This window comes from Crotalus tigris, unplaced genomic scaffold (genome assembly GCF_016545835.1).
Source record: "Crotalus tigris isolate CLP2741 ecotype Arizona unplaced genomic scaffold, ASM1654583v1 scf7180000020588.15403103151:6194809, whole genome shotgun sequence".
Lineage (NCBI taxonomy): Eukaryota > Metazoa > Chordata > Lepidosauria > Squamata > Viperidae > Crotalus > Crotalus tigris.
Window position 1 is genome coordinate 4,348,855 of NW_024098092.1, and position 15,115 is coordinate 4,363,969.

The window sequence follows — 15,115 nt, forward strand, 5'->3', positions numbered from 1 at the left end:
TGAGGATTAGAAAAGGACCCCGAGATTTCTCCTTAAGTTTGCTAGAAAGGGACTTTGGAATCCAAGTCGGCAGATCCACTGGAGAAACATCTGAAGAAGATTCCCAAGGTAAGAGCAGAAAACAAATGTTAGGAATAATAAACCCCGGCATTCTATGTTGGGAACTGCCTGTTGACACAATGCTGTAGGTTTTTTTTTCCCCTTTCATCTTAAATATTGGTACTGGAGCAGTTATTTTACATCCTAGCAAGCAGGTGGCTTGCTCTTCTCAAAGCGAAAAGAGAGCAAGTACAAAAAAAATTGGAGGAAGCTATTTTGACCCAGTTCTGCACATGACACCCGTATTTTCCATGCAACCAGAGTTAGCTTGGTCTCCTTAATTTCCTTTTAGCATAAAAACACTGCCTTTACAACGAATAGGTACAACTGAAATAAATTATTATTTTAATATGTTTTTTTTTTTTAAAAAAAAAAGGAAGGTAAGTTGGCTGTGGAGCTGGCAGTGAAGGGCTGTTGCGTTTGGCACACATTGGATTTTAATAAAGTGAAATGTAGTGTGAAGGCAACATTTAATTAAGGCCTGTCAGAATTCACTTTAATATATATTTCCCCCCCCAAAGTTGCAGACTTCCTCCTTGCCATGTTTCCCCCATTCCTCTTTTTTCTTTCTCTAAACCCCATTTTGCATCCCACCGTCAAAACAGATGTGGTATTTAATCCACCATGAAGTGTTCAGAACGATTTAGCTTCATAGGAGAGAGGGGCAAAAATATGTGTATGCTAAACATGCCCATTAGGGAAAGCTAAGGTGCCATTATTTGATTATTGATAATAATAAGATTTAGCTGTACCTGGCGGAGAATAAACCAGTGCAGGAAAGAAGCTAAAAACAAAACTGGATGCTTTCTTGAAGCCCCTAATACAGCGCCCTCAATTTGCGGCTATCTGATCAAAGTTACAACAGCCCTGATTTGGAACGGTCGCTAAATGAACTGGTGTAAGTTGAGGACTATCTGTAGACTAGACATAAAAAGCACCGTTGAGACAACCTGTGGGCTAGATGGAACTGATTTTATTTTTAATTTCAATTTTATTTTATTTTTAATTGCAAACTCTTCTGAGGCCCCGGGAGCGACAGGAAGTGTGCCTTTATAAATGTGTCTGGATACACAGCTACCTAGATCTTAGGAAGTCCTCAGACTAAGCGCACGCTCTTGATGGGGATTAAAGTTGTACATATTATCCCTCATTATAAGCCAAGTTCCTGGCTATTAGCCTTGTTTGCTGAACGGATAACAGTCGATCCGACAGCTGCTTAGATATTGGCGATCACTTAGCCGCGCTGAAGAATACTTATTGTGGCTGGAGTCCAGTAGATAAAAAAGGCCGTCTTGAACAATTTGCCGGATCGATACATCCACCGTTCATCTCCTGATTTTTCTTGCTCAAACCATTTAATTCTGGATGACTCCCGAGCCGTAAACATTGCGCCTTCTCAAGCAGATATCAATAATATTATTCTCCGCTGTTTATAATGCTATTAAGGGTCATTAGGATGGAGCATAATGGATTGGGCAATATTGTTAGGTGGGACGTACGCAAACAAAGACAATTCCCTTCAGCATCTTGCAATTCCAGCTCTCTCTTTTGAGCTGCCGTGCCTCTTCGGATAAGGTTTGTCCCCCCCCCCAGATTGTTTTTTTTTTAATTCTAAAAAAGCAAGAATTAACTCCGGAGAGATAGCTGAGATACATCCCTGTCGATCCCACCAAGAAGAGAGAGAAACTGCATCCTCTTAAACATTTTAAGGACATCCTAGAAAGTAACAGTTCCGCTCTATCCTGTGCTGAAGTTACAACAGTTCCAAAGTTGCAACTGAAAAAAGTGACTTTTTCACAATTGCATCCCTAGGGTCCCGTGATGGAAATACAGATGCTCGGCAACTGACTCCTATTTATGACGGTCGCAGTGTCCTGCGCTCCTGTGAATCCCCTTTTCCCACCTTTTTCCACTGGTTGCAAATCAGAGCTGGAAAAAGCTTTTGGGGGCATCTCTGCAGCCTGCCCTCTGCAAACTGTTTGAGTTTCGCATGGGCTCAATTGCTGCGTGGCCATTTATTCCAGCTCTGGCAACTGATGCCCAGCTCCATCCAGTACATTAAATCCCTATTAGGATATTTACCAGGGCCCTGTTAAATGGCAGCTGACGGAAGTCAATTTGCTCTTTAATTAACCGTTTGGTATTGACTTCCCAGCCTGTTCAAACACCCGTTTCTTTTTTCTCAAGGGCCTGAGCAAATGGCATTTATGCGCCTCGGCATGCTTTCCCCCCCCCTTCACTAGCAGCACCATTAAGTACTTTCACACTTGCCAAACCCCAAATTTTGCTTTGGGGGGGGGCAAGCACTGGGATCCCAATTCCTCCTCTTCCGGGGAGTGGGGAGCAAAGGCTATTCTGGATATATATATTTTTAAGGGTTTAAAAAGCCAACCAAGGAAAAATTTGGGGAAGCAGAAGCTTCCTTTTTGAAATGTTCTTTTTTTGCAAATGAATTTTGACGGGCTGCTTTAAAGACCCCCGACGAAATCAGGGGCCACCGCCTTGCTTAGCAACAGACATTCTAGTCGTAAATAGAAGACTACCGAGATGGTTCGTGGCAGCTGAGCCCTGAGTAGGAAAAGGAGCGTGGAAAGCATCCCACAAAGGGACCTTTCCTAGTTTCTTGGCCTGCAAAGGTGAGGGGGGAGAGAGGAACTTTCAAACTTGCAAGGGTCTGTTAATGTCCCCTTACTTAGAGCTAGTATTCCTGAGTGTTCTCCTAGTCTGGACTACCTTGCAGGGCTGGCAGAGAGGAAATTCTCTCTCCCCAGGCGTCTTTCTGGCTTTTGACGGCTCTCATTTCAGAAGGGGGAAGGAAAAAAACCTCTATTTCCCTCCCCCCCCGACACACACACGCATCGCTTTGAGGAGGCTGTACCAATTCTCCTAATACAGCTTGCCCTCCACTTACAACTGAGCCCAGGATTTATGTTGCTAAGCGAGACATTGATTGGCGAGTTTTGCCCCATTTTACGGCCTTTCTCATCGCGGCGATTAAGGGAATCCTTGCACTTGTTAAATTAGCAACACGTCCGTTAGATGAATCCGTGGACTTTGCTTGTCAGAAAGGAATTGCATGCCCCCCCCAGGAGACACTGCGACCGTCGTAAATATGAGTCAGTTGCCAGGAGCCTGATCACGTGACCACGGGGCTGCTGCAACGGTCGTTGAGCGGGACAAACCATCCTAAGTTACTTTTTTTTCAGCTCCGTTGTCACTTTGAACGGTTACTAAACGAACGGTTGTAAATTAAGGACCAAGTGAATCGGTCTGGATTCTTGTTTGAACTGCCATGCAAAGGCTGACAGGCTCATTTCCCCCCCCCCAAAAAAGAAAAGATTTGCCCGTGTCTGGAGGAATCCCAAATATGAGCAAACTTTGCAAATAAGGCAATTAAATCCACCGGCCCCCCGCCTCCCCAGGTGGAACGTGCTGTTTTGAGACCGATTACAACTGCAAAAACCCGCCAGGTGGGATCAAGAGAACCTTGCACCCATCTCACCCTCAAAATGTGAGGTCTATTTGTGTTCCCATCCCAGGGACCCAGGGATGGGATGGCAGGCGAGTTTAATGATTTGCTAAAAAAGAAGAAAGAAAAAAAAAGGAAAAGAAACTTTTTTATTATTTCCCTTTCATTACCTCTGCAGAGGACATTATCCCAGAAGGCTACGCAAGAAACAATTTCAACCCTGCAGCAATTTACCAAAATAATGCTATTTTTTTTTTCAAAAAAAGAAAGAAAGAAGGGGGGGAGAAAGGAAGGTCAACCCAAACAATTTAGACGCCGCTTTCCTTAATTAATAAGCTAGATTGGTGGACCGTAGAAAAGAAAGTCAATTCAGCCAGGGGCGAAGGGGAAAACATACAATGGACTGCAGAAATAGGTTGCAGACCCATGCAGTTTCCAGGTAGCAAATGGATATTTCAAATGGAGTTTGCCCAGGGTGAAAAAAGAAACAAAAAAAAGAAACAAAAAGAAAAGCTTAAAATAAAAAAAAATTAAAACCACAAAAAACAAAAAATGTCAGTGGCACGTACAGTCGCTGCTTTTTCCCCACTGCAATCAAGCCTCATTAACACCGAAGCTGATAATTACAAATTATAGTAATTTGTCGGGGCGTCAACAATTGCCAAGAGTGCTATTTTTCCTACGGGGGGGGCAGGGGAGGGGGGTGGCCTAATGAGCAGGGCTTGAAATCTACTGTAAAAGTTTTCTGATTCCCCCCGCCATATATATATATATATATATATATATATATATATATATATATATATATATATATATATATATAATTTTCCCTTCCTGCAAAATTTAGTCCCAAAGTGCCAGCCGCTGTGAAAAGTCCTGCAATTAACTAATTATTCCTCTCTGGAGAAGAAGGAACATTCAAAAACAAACACAGAAAGAGATTTTTTAAGGGTTTTTTTTGGGGGGGGAATTGCAAAAAAAAAAAAAAAAGGGGGAATTATGGCCAGCACAAATCTCCTACCTTGAACTGGCTATTGGTGGTACAGGAGTGATTTGACCGTCAAACACAACATCGAAACAACATCAGATTGGAGGCCACAATTTTGTACAGGAGGTCCTTGACTTATGCCCCAAATTTCTGTTGTTTAGTGAGACAGTTGAGTGACTTTTGCCTCGCTTTACGACCAGGGGCAACCATTGAATTTCTTCCTCCACAATTGCTCAACTTCATTTTGCAGAACGCGACATTTCGTTATTTTTCCTAAGCTGTTTCTTGTCAATTCCTGCTGCATCCCCATATATTGGAATACCAATAAACCAGACTTTTTTCTTTTCCACAATAAGTGATGTCTGTCTGTTTGGGATCCCCAAGTGCCAAAGGGTCTTGACTTGCTCATTTCCAAGAACTTTGTCAATTTGGTGTTCCCAGTGATTTTTGTTGCATTCGAACCCAAAGATTTTTGCCAACTCGATCATTAGATTGTAGATTCTTCTTCTTCTTCTTCTTCTTCTTCTTCTTCTTCTTCTTCTTCTTCTTCTTCTTCTTCTTCTTCTTCTTCTTCTTCTTCTTCTTCTTCTTCTTCTTCTTCTTCTTCTTCTTCTTCTTCTTCTTCTTCTTCTTCTTCTTCTTCTTCTTCTTCTTCTTCTTCTTCTTCTTCTTCTTCTTCTTCTTCTTCTTCTTTCTTCTCCTCCTCCCTTCAGTCTTGTAGAGGGAAGCTCCCAAATTCCTTTGCATTCTTCTGAAAGTGCACCCTGGTTAGCCACGGGGGGGGGGGGGGAGACAGAAAATATTGTGGCCTTCAAAACGCAAAGAGAGCTTGTTGAAGTGTTCATCCCTTTGCAACAGGTCTTAGACAGTCATTTGACTGGGATGACATAAGGCTCTTGTCTTGAGCAGTGGGGTTGGACTAGAAGACCACTGAGGTTACCTTCCAGCCCTACAATTCCTTTTTACGCTCAAGTCTTGGCTAACGTCCTGTCATTCTGAAATCTAAGCCAATTTGATCCGATGATTCAATCAGGCTTTTCCTCTGAATCTGACGGAATCGGTGTTTGAAATTAGCTGAAAACCGCAGTGAATTAGATTGTGGCTGATTGATTCACAAGCCCGTTTTGAGTCGGTTCTGTACGACTCTCGTGTTGTTCGCGGATTCTGCCAGTAGGAGGTGCTGTTTTACAGCTTTAGCTTGGCCAATGGAGGTCGAGTGTTCAAAAACAGCTCAGGAATATATTGATTTGCCATTAAACTCTGCTGCTGCTCAGTGAAGGCCTTGGGATAAGAAGGGCTCTATTGCATCTGTTTATTAGGACTTTGGAATGTCATTATCCCATTGATTTTCTCCTCCCGGTATTATTCTAACTGGGAGGGGGGAGCGTTGTCTGATAAATTATCTAAGTTAAATTACACTTTCAAGGATGTGCAGACACTTTTCTGGGGTTTTTAAGTTCTTCTGTCCTCAAAGCAAAAGTTAATAGAGGATTAGCTACGTAGATGGGAGGAAGAAGGATGGACTGGTGGAAGGATAAAAGAAAGGAGGAATGGAATGGAGCAAGGAAGGAAGGGAGGAAGGAAGGAAGGAAGGAAGGAAGGAAGGAAGGAAGGAAGGAAGGAAGGAAGGAAGGAAGGAAGGAAGGAAGGAAGGAAAATGGGATTATCTATATTGGTCAGCTTTCCAGAACCAAAACCAAAATCCTACAATATGGTGCCTTGCATTATGTGCTTGCAATTTCAGTCCAGAACTGAAAACATCATTCTTAAGTATGGAATGTTATTTATTGGTAAATGTACATCAGAAGCAACCTTGTTTATGTATTGCCCACTTTGGCAGGAATTTCCTAGATTTTTGGACAAAAGCACCTCTCATCCGCTGCCATTTGAACCTTTCAGCTGAAAAGCTGGAAACTAAATTCAAGATTTTTTTTTTTTCTGCATCCAAGGAATAATTCTTTCCTTCTGCTTCCAACACCGAGGCGTGTTTTGCGTACAGGAGGGCAACTTCTCCACCCATTTGGGGAATTCGTAAAAAAAAAAGGGGGAAAGTAAAGCAAAAAAAAAACTTAAGGGGGAAATTTCAGATTAAACCCTTGCTCCTATTCGCACGATTTAGCTAAGTCAATTTATCATGTGGTCGGCTGAGTTAAAGGGAGAAGGCTGGTTTTAATCAGCCAAACATCTAATCTGGATGCAACAATTGTCAACTGGACAATTGTGTTATATTAAAAACAGTAAGCGAATCACATGGCAGGGAGTTTCTCCAGCCAGCAAGGGGAATTCTGGGAGTTGAAATCCGCACATCTTCAGCTTGCCAAGGTTGAGAAACCACAGAGTCATATAAACAGGCTCAGCAGCCCCTGAATTAAAAATTAATTTTTTTATTGCAGATTATGTGGTCTCTCAATCCAGAAGTCCCTACAGAGCTGACCAAAGGCTGCTTCTATCTAGATTGAAAGGTTGATCAATAACAAAGGAATCAATTTCCAAACTAAGCTTTTGGCCAAATTTAAAAACTCAATTTTTTTTTCTTTTTGATGCACTGTTTAAAATGTCTTGATTGCTTTGTTTTTTTTCTTCTGTTTTTTTGTCTCTTTTTTTCAGTTCTGTATTTTAACTTTCTTTTGACTAAAATAAAAAAAAGAACCTTGAATGAAACGTTCAAACTTGAATGACATTCTCAGCCTTGTGTCCTGCTTAGCGTTGGTTAGGAGAGCATAGAAAGGGAAGTACTATTTGAACTGCTAAATAGCTAATGCTGTGGTCAACATGCTCCCAATTATACAAATACTGGCTGGTTGGACAAACAAAATGGCTCATTTCAAGTGGGCAGATCCTAAGATCTTTCCATCTCCATGATGAAAAAGCCTAAAATCTTGGCGTTTATTTCAAACCCTAAAGAAATATTCGGAATGAGATTTTTTCACCCATCTCTGTATCCATTAAGTCAACCGTAGTTGTTCCCCAGTGCAAAGGAAATATCATTTCCTAACTCATTATGGGAAACTATGTGATCTCTGTTGAATTATTTTTCTGCCTGGCCAAAAAGGTGGGTTCAGCTTAATGTTTAATACGTGGAATGTAAACCTTTCGCTCCAGTAAAATTAAGTTTTGAAAATGGTAAACACGGAGTGAAATCTCAAAATTTGATTTATATTGCACTTTTATTACCCGGGGTTTTTAATTTACTGTATTTTATATCTGGGCTTTTAGGTTTTTCCTTTTTCTGTATAGATTTTTTTTCCCTGGAAAAGTTATAGTCTTCTGGCTAAATCTGTGATTAATCGCTATCCATCGCTTTTTAAAAAAACAAAAATGTAATTTTTTTTTAAAAAGATCAGTTACATCTAAAAGATTACGCAAGCCAACCTTGTTAGAAAAGAGAAGGGTGGATTTGTTTACATTATATATGTATATTTACAGTTTATTTCTAAAGTACTGTACAGTGTACTTAAAAGTATTTCTCAGGGTGTGAAATCAAATGGCCACTAGGGGCAGTATAGAGTTGTTTTCAGAGTCTCTTTATTGCCACCCACTGGTGTATATTTTTGCTATCCAAATAACTGTATTCTACCTATTTTTTGCAATTTGACAATAAATCTACAAAATATAGAGAGGCCCCTAGGGTAGACAGAGATCAAGTATCCTCAAAAGATCATCCTTAAGGCCTTTTTTCAAATTTAATACTCCATTTAATTTATACTTCCCCTTCTGCTTAAATTAAATTCAGTTGCATTTGCCACTGGGTCTGTTCATTGCCATGGGTGGACCTTGTCCTCGTAATTATGAGAAAAAGGTGGGGAAACTGGTTTTAACTCTGTGAGTGAGATGGGTGTGCAAATCTTGAGTACACACTGTCTCCCAGTAGATAAAGGGAGAACAAGGTACAATTAAGAAGACAGATAGCAGTTCGATCAATCAATCAATCAATAAGGAAGCCAGACACAAACTTTACCCATGAAATTATGCGACTGGCAGATAGGCAGGTAGATATATAGGTAGATAAATAGATAGGTAGAGAAGTAGATTGGTAGACAGGCAAGCAGATAAGTAGGTAGGTAGGTAGGTAGGTAGGTAGGTAGGTAGGTAGGTAGCTGGCTGAGGAATTCTGGGAGTTGAAGTCCACCCATCTTAAACTTGGCAAACTGCTCTAAACTGTTGGCCTGTGGTTTGCGTGTGGGACCTTAAACATGTACATGGCCAGCCAAGCGTGCTATTCAAATATTACATCTTGGGCTTCGCGCAATGTTGAAAGAAAGAGGAAGAAAAACCTGCACACTTTCCTCAAAGTGGGACATAATATATGCAGCTGGAAATGCCATTTCCCCACCACCACCACCACACACACACATCTAGATTCTTTGGAATTAAATCTGTGCTCCTCAGAGTTTTACCTCCTTGCTTGCTGATCTCAAGCACAAGGGTTTGATTACTTTCTGCGTGGTGTGATTAGAGTCCCATTCCCTCCAGAGATAGCAGATGGACGGAATGGGTTTAAGAAGTAGATGCCCCTGTCTGGGGAAGCCAGGGGGATTTGCAAGTTACCAAGTCAGTAATTTAAGTTTCCCATAAAAGGATAATGCTATAGGTTTGGGCTTCTCTCTCCCCACTCCCGCCGGCCTCTCCCCCCCCCCCCGCGGCTCCATCTTCTTTCTTTCTATCATTTTATTTGTGCGGTTTATAATTTCTTTTTTACTCTCTTCCCCTCTGCTGTCGATGTTTTTTTTTGGGGGGGAGAGAGAAATAAATGTTCCTCCATTTGCCCCTGGTTCTCTATTTTGTTCTCTATTCAGAGAATTCTTTTTTAGCCCTTAATTTTCTTTCTAAACAGGTTATTAGGATGGGGAAGGAGGGAGGGAGGGAGGGAAGGAGGGGGAAGGAATAACAAGAGGGAGGGAGGAAGAAGGGAAGAAAGTGTGGTCATAAGTGTGAAAAACGGTCATAATTTTTTTCCAGTGCTGCTGCTATAAGCTGAGGACTCCCTGTAATTTTATTATTCAACTGAATGTGACGACGGATTTACTATTTAATTTAATGCACCTATTATTTCATTTCACACCCTTATTTAATTTAATGCAATTATGATTTGGTTTGGGTTTTTTTCAACCTCGCCATCTTCAGCACCTTCCCACCACATAGTTAAATAGAGGTGGGGGAGAAATATATAACGTAGAATTAAAGCCCTGGAAATCACAATAATCTTCTCTTCCACCACCACCCCCAGGAAAAAAAGATGGATACTTTTCATTCCTAGCCATAAGCAGAATCAGTTAAAATATAACCCTGAGACCTGTTGTGAGTTTCCCCTTGCAATTCTCATTAACTGGGCCATTGGTTTCAATGGTTTAAAATAAAAACAAAGCAGAAAAACCAAAAGAACCGTGGAAATAAATTGCATTGATCCAGGATAGAAGGAGAAGAAAGGCAGGGATTGGAATGAACTGGGGGAGTAAGAAGTAAACCGGTTCTACTTGAACTCGTGTCTTCTCCTTCCCAGAATCCTTTATGTTTTCCATTCTTTGGGCTACTCTGAATAGAGTAGAGTAGAGTAAATAGAACAGAACAGAACAGAACAGAACAGAATAGAACGACAGAGTTGGAAGGGACCTTGGAGGTCATTTAGTCCAACCCCCTGCTCAGGCAGGAAACCCTATACCATTTCAGACAAATGGCTGTCCAGTCTCTTCTTAAAAACTTCTTGTAAAGTTCTCCTTTTTCCATAAGACTGTTGATGCCTTCGTCCAGACATCAACCGTTATAATGGGTATCTCGGTATTCAGCATGATTTGGTTCTGGAGGGTGTGTGGTTTTGTGTGCTGCCTGCATCCCACGGATGGTGCTTTGCTTGTTTGTGCGGACTGGTTGCTGGCATGCCATGGCCTAGTACTGGTCCACAGACCAGGGGTTGGGGACCCTGGACCTGCAAGGTCCCTCCCGACAATGTTTTTCTGTTATTAACATTGGGAGTAGCATCCTGTATCATCTTTCCAACCTCTCAAGTTGCCTTCCTCTGCTAGCAGTTCCCCTGAAGAACTATTGTGTGTGACATCACTGCTCTAGAAGCTTTTCCTTCCCAGCATTCTAAGCGGCCTCCAATCCAGGCCGTTTCTCCAGGTGAGCAAGCCACAGTCCACGGAATGTCCGATCCCAGATTTTTAGATATCCCGGCGGTCATCTTTGACAACGGATCTGGATTATGCAAGGCTGGCATTGCTGGAGACAGCGCTCCGAGGTCAGTCATTACGGCAATTGTGGGCCGCTCAAAAGCCAAAGCAACCATGCTCGGAGCGGGCCAAAAGGAATATTACATCGGAGAAGAAGCTCAGTCCAAACGGGGTGTTTTATCCTTGAATTATCCCATCGATCACGGCATTGTGACCTCCTGGGATGACATGGAGCGTATCTGGAGGCATGTTTATGAGTGTGAGTTGCGGATCAAGTCGAGCGAGAGGCCCGTGTTGCTGACTGAAGCTCCTCTGAATCCTCTACAGAACCGGGAGAGAATGACTCAGATCATGTTCGAGAACTTCAAGGTCCCAGCAATGTATGTGGCGGTCCAAGCCACACTGGCCCTCTACGCATCAGCACGTACCACCGGTATAGTCATGGACAGTGGAGATGGGGTCACCCACACGGTTCCTATCTATGAAGGGTACTGCTTACCCCATGCCGTCTCCAGGTTAGATGTCGCCGGACGGGATATCACGGAATACTTTATGAGGCTTCTTCTAGAGAGCGGGCATTCCTTCGTCAGCACAGCCGAAAGAGAAATTGTGAAGGACATCAAGGAGAAGCTGTGTTATGTAGCATTAGACCCCGTCCAAGAAATGAAAACTAAACCAGAGTACCTTCTCCGGGAGTACAAATTACCCGATGGAAACGTCATCCACATTGGGAGTCAACTCTTCCGAGCTCCTGAAGCCCTCTTTGCCCCCACCTACATCGGCATCGACGCACCCGGCGTCCATCGGATGATCTTCAACAGCATCATGAAATGCGACATTGATGTCCGACGAGATCTTTACGGCAACGTTCTCCTTTCGGGCGGATCGACCTTGTTCTGCGGGCTGGATGAGCGCATCTTGCAAGAGATGCAACTTCAGGTTCCTCTCGGGATATCGGTCAGGATCATCGCTCCTCCGGAAAGGAAATATTGCGTGTGGATCGGGGCCTCCATATTGACTTGTTTAACGGCATTCAGACAGATGTGGGTCACCTTGAACGATTACCAAGAATTTGGACCTGGTGTGGTGCACCGGAAATGTTTCTAGGAATGATCATCTCCCTTTGTAGAGGGGTTAGAACAGTGGAAGTTCAAACAATTAGAGGGACGTGGGACGTTCATGGAAAATACCTAATTCTTTGAACTTCTGCTGTGTCCATCCCAAGACAGATTTCTCATATGTGTGTAATTTATATGTATATATGAAATCTGTCTTCGGATGTATTGACTGGCTGGAATTTTCAGTAAATAAATGACGGAGTGATGGGCGTAAGGATCATGGTGCCATTTCTTCCTTGTCTTTTGTTCTTCAGGAGCCCTATTTTGCTTTCCTTGCTTAATAAAGACATATGATGGACTTATTTCCTGTGGCAATTGAAAATGCTGAGATGGGGAGGGCCAAAGAGACAAAACAGGTTAGAGGTATGTGTTGATAAATTATGCTCCTGAAAATAAACAAGGATTGGGCAGAAAAACGGCCATGTTAATTACCAAATCAATCCAAGACAAAAAAAAAAAGCATTTTATACAGTTTTCACTGGCTTTTCCTTCTTACAGTCAGCCTCTCTGTAAATCTAATGCTTTTCCAACCAGGTGCAATCCTCCAGATTACCAGGAGGGGGAGGGCAGCAACAAGGAAAAACACCTCTGATCTCTTGGAGGCCCTCTAGTGGTCATTCCGTTTTTTGGGTAATTTTTATTGTAAGCAGAGAAGGGTAGAAGGACTCATGCTTGAGGAAGGGGATGGACTAGAAGACCTCCAAGGGCCCTTCCAACCCTATTGTTCTATATTCTTCTGAAATTGCAGGATGGCAGGTTAAGGGACCATGAATGAAGACTTCCAGGCAGTGTGGAAAATGGTTCCTCTGGAAATGTTTCCATATCCAAGCGCTTTTTTCAGGAGCAACCAGAGAAGTTGTAGAGAAAAATGTAAAACAGGAAACACCAACCCACACCAGCAAAACAACAACAACAACAACCCACCATTTGATGCCTCCAGCAATAGATCAAACACACCTCCAAAAGGAACAGGGAAGAATCATGCAATCATAGAGTAGGAGGGATTCTTGTCATCATTGGACCAGAAGTAGTTTTTATTTTAAATATCTGAAGACCATCTCTGGGCAAGATAATGGATCTTGACCAAGAGAAGAGTTGAAGTCATCTTTGTCTCCATCAAAGTAACTTTGAAGGCCCTCTTGAATTTTCTGGTCTCATCCTAAATATCTGAAGACCATTTTGGGGCAAGCTAGTGGATCTTGACCAAGAGAAGAGTTGAAACCATCTTTGTTTCCATCAAAATAGCTTTGAAGGCCCTCTTGAACTTTCTGGTCTCCTAGAGACAACTGAACAATGGTTAGGCAGGACTTCATTCATTGTGAAGTCATGGTATGGACCATTTTTCCATTTTTTTCTCAAATCAGAGAGACCCTGATAAAGTGCAGAGAAACCAGAAGTGTTTTTATTCCCAGGGAACTCTCAAAGATACTCCTTTGGGTCTGCCACACCATGCCTATGGTCAGGTGCTGAACAGGTAGACGTTCTCCTGAAATGGGCCGTGAAGGTTTTGCATCTAAGGCTCGAATCTCCAGCTCGCAAGCCGTGATCATTGACAATGGCTCTGGAATGTGCAAATCCGGGATTTCTGGAGAAATTAGCCCGCGGCACGTCATGGCCACTGTCCTCGGTTGCCCCAGAAGCAAGTTGCCTCTTTCCAAGGCTAAGCAGAAAGAATGCTACGTGGGATTTGAAGCCCAGCATAGACAAGATGTCCTCTCATTGACGTACCCCATGGAAGCGGGCGTTATCACTTCCTGGGATGAGATGGAGACCATCTGGAAGTATATCTATGACAAAGGGTTGGGGGTGAAGGCGTTTGAGAGACCTCTGCTGATGACAGAATCTCCCCTGAACCCAAAAGAGGACCGAGCCAAGCTCACCCAGCTGATGTTTGAATATTTTAAGGTCCCGGCTTTCTACCTCTCCATCCAGGCCATCCTCTCCCTCTACGCTTCCGCCCGTTACACGGGGATGGTCATCGATTGTGGGTTTGGAGTCAGCCATGCCGTCCCAGTGTACGAGGGATACTGTTTGCCCCACGCGGTCACCCAGCTGGGCCTCGGGGGCCGAGACATCACACAGTTCCTGAGGGAACTTCTTCTGGAAAACAGGCAATATTTCTGGAACTTCCCGGAAGCCAACACCGTGGTGGAAGACATCAAGGTCAAGTTGTGTTTTGTGACTCTTGATGCTCGCCACCGAGAAACCAAGTCCTCCGAAGAGCTCCCCAAAGAATACAAGCTTCCTGACGGCAACAGGGTCAAAATTGGGGACCCCCTTTACCTGGCTCCGGAGATCCTTTTCACCCCGAGCAATGTCAACCACAAGGGTCAAGGTCTCCACAAGCTGGTGGCCCACAGCATCAGGAAATGTGACCCCACGCTCCGTAACGTGCTTTATTCCAATGTACTGATTTCTGGAGGGTCCTCCCTTTTTCCAGGATTAGACGAACGGATGTTCAAAGGCTTGGAAGGGGAAGCCCCCCAGGGGGTCCCCATTAAGGTCATTGCTCCGCCAGACCGATGGTTCTCGGCCTGGATCGGGGCGTCCATCATCACGTCCTTGAGCACCTTCAAGCAGATGTGGGTGACCGCTGCCGACTACCGAGAATACGGGCCGAATATTGTCCACCGACGGTGCTATTGAAGAGGGGACAAGAAGATGTCTCACGTTCTGGCTATAAAAAGCTACAGCAGCATCGGTCAGAGAGCAGAAAGCGATTAAAACAAAACAGAAGCTTTCACCTTTCCCCCAAAAGGTTAAATAAATAATTGATTTTAAGGCCCGAGAAACTACCAGATTTAATGTATTTCCTGCCTAGATACCTGAAGTGCTAGAGGTGATTCTCGACCGACAACGGTTCATTTAGTGACCATTCTAAGTTACAACAGCACTGGGACGAGTCGCTTACATTTTTCACGCTTGCGACCGTCTCAGCGTCCCCCGTGGTCACGTGATCAAAATCCAGCCGCTTGGCAACTGACTCACATTAATGACGGTCGCAGTGTCCCAGGGTCATGCGATCCCCCTTTTGCGATTTCTGACAAGCAAAGGGGGAAGCAAGATTCACTTAACAACCATGTATCTCACTTAACAACCGTAGGGATTCAAGGTAACAACGGTGACCAGGAAGGTCGTATAAGGGGGCAAAAGCTCCCTTAACAACTGTCTCCCTCAGCTCCAAAAAAAATTGGGCTCTGTTGTGATCATAAGTGGAGAAGTCTTGGCCTTTCCTTAATGTGGACCCTTGTCTCCCGGTGGCTGCATTCATACA

At 43.4% G+C, this 15,115-nt stretch overlaps 3 protein-coding genes across 14 annotated transcripts in view; 2 read left to right on the forward strand and 1 right to left on the reverse strand.

Moving 5' to 3' along the window:
- Positions 1-15,115, reverse strand: part of TTC34 (tetratricopeptide repeat domain 34) — an 88,905-nt gene that overhangs the window by 51,206 nt on the left and 22,584 nt on the right. The gene's annotated exons all lie outside the window — the stretch shown is intronic.
- Positions 10,572-12,088, forward strand: LOC120319212 (actin-85C-like). Its single transcript, XM_039367835.1, has one exon. It carries the CDS (start codon positions 10,697-10,699, stop codon positions 11,828-11,830), a length of 1,134 nt encoding a protein of 377 aa, XP_039223769.1. The 5' UTR covers positions 10,572-10,696; the 3' UTR covers positions 11,831-12,088.
- Positions 12,942-14,794, forward strand: LOC120319211 (actin-related protein T2-like). Its single transcript, XM_039367834.1, has one exon. The coding sequence runs from the start codon at positions 13,333-13,335 to the stop codon at positions 14,485-14,487; it is 1,155 nt and encodes a 384-aa protein (XP_039223768.1). The 5' UTR covers positions 12,942-13,332; the 3' UTR covers positions 14,488-14,794.

Coding starts and splice junctions, on each gene's coding strand:
- LOC120319212 (XM_039367835.1), top strand. CDS start 10,697: ATGTCCGATCCCAGATTTTTAGATATCCCGGCGGTCATCTTTGACAAC.
- LOC120319211 (XM_039367834.1), top strand. CDS start 13,333: ATGGGCCGTGAAGGTTTTGCATCTAAGGCTCGAATCTCCAGCTCGCAA.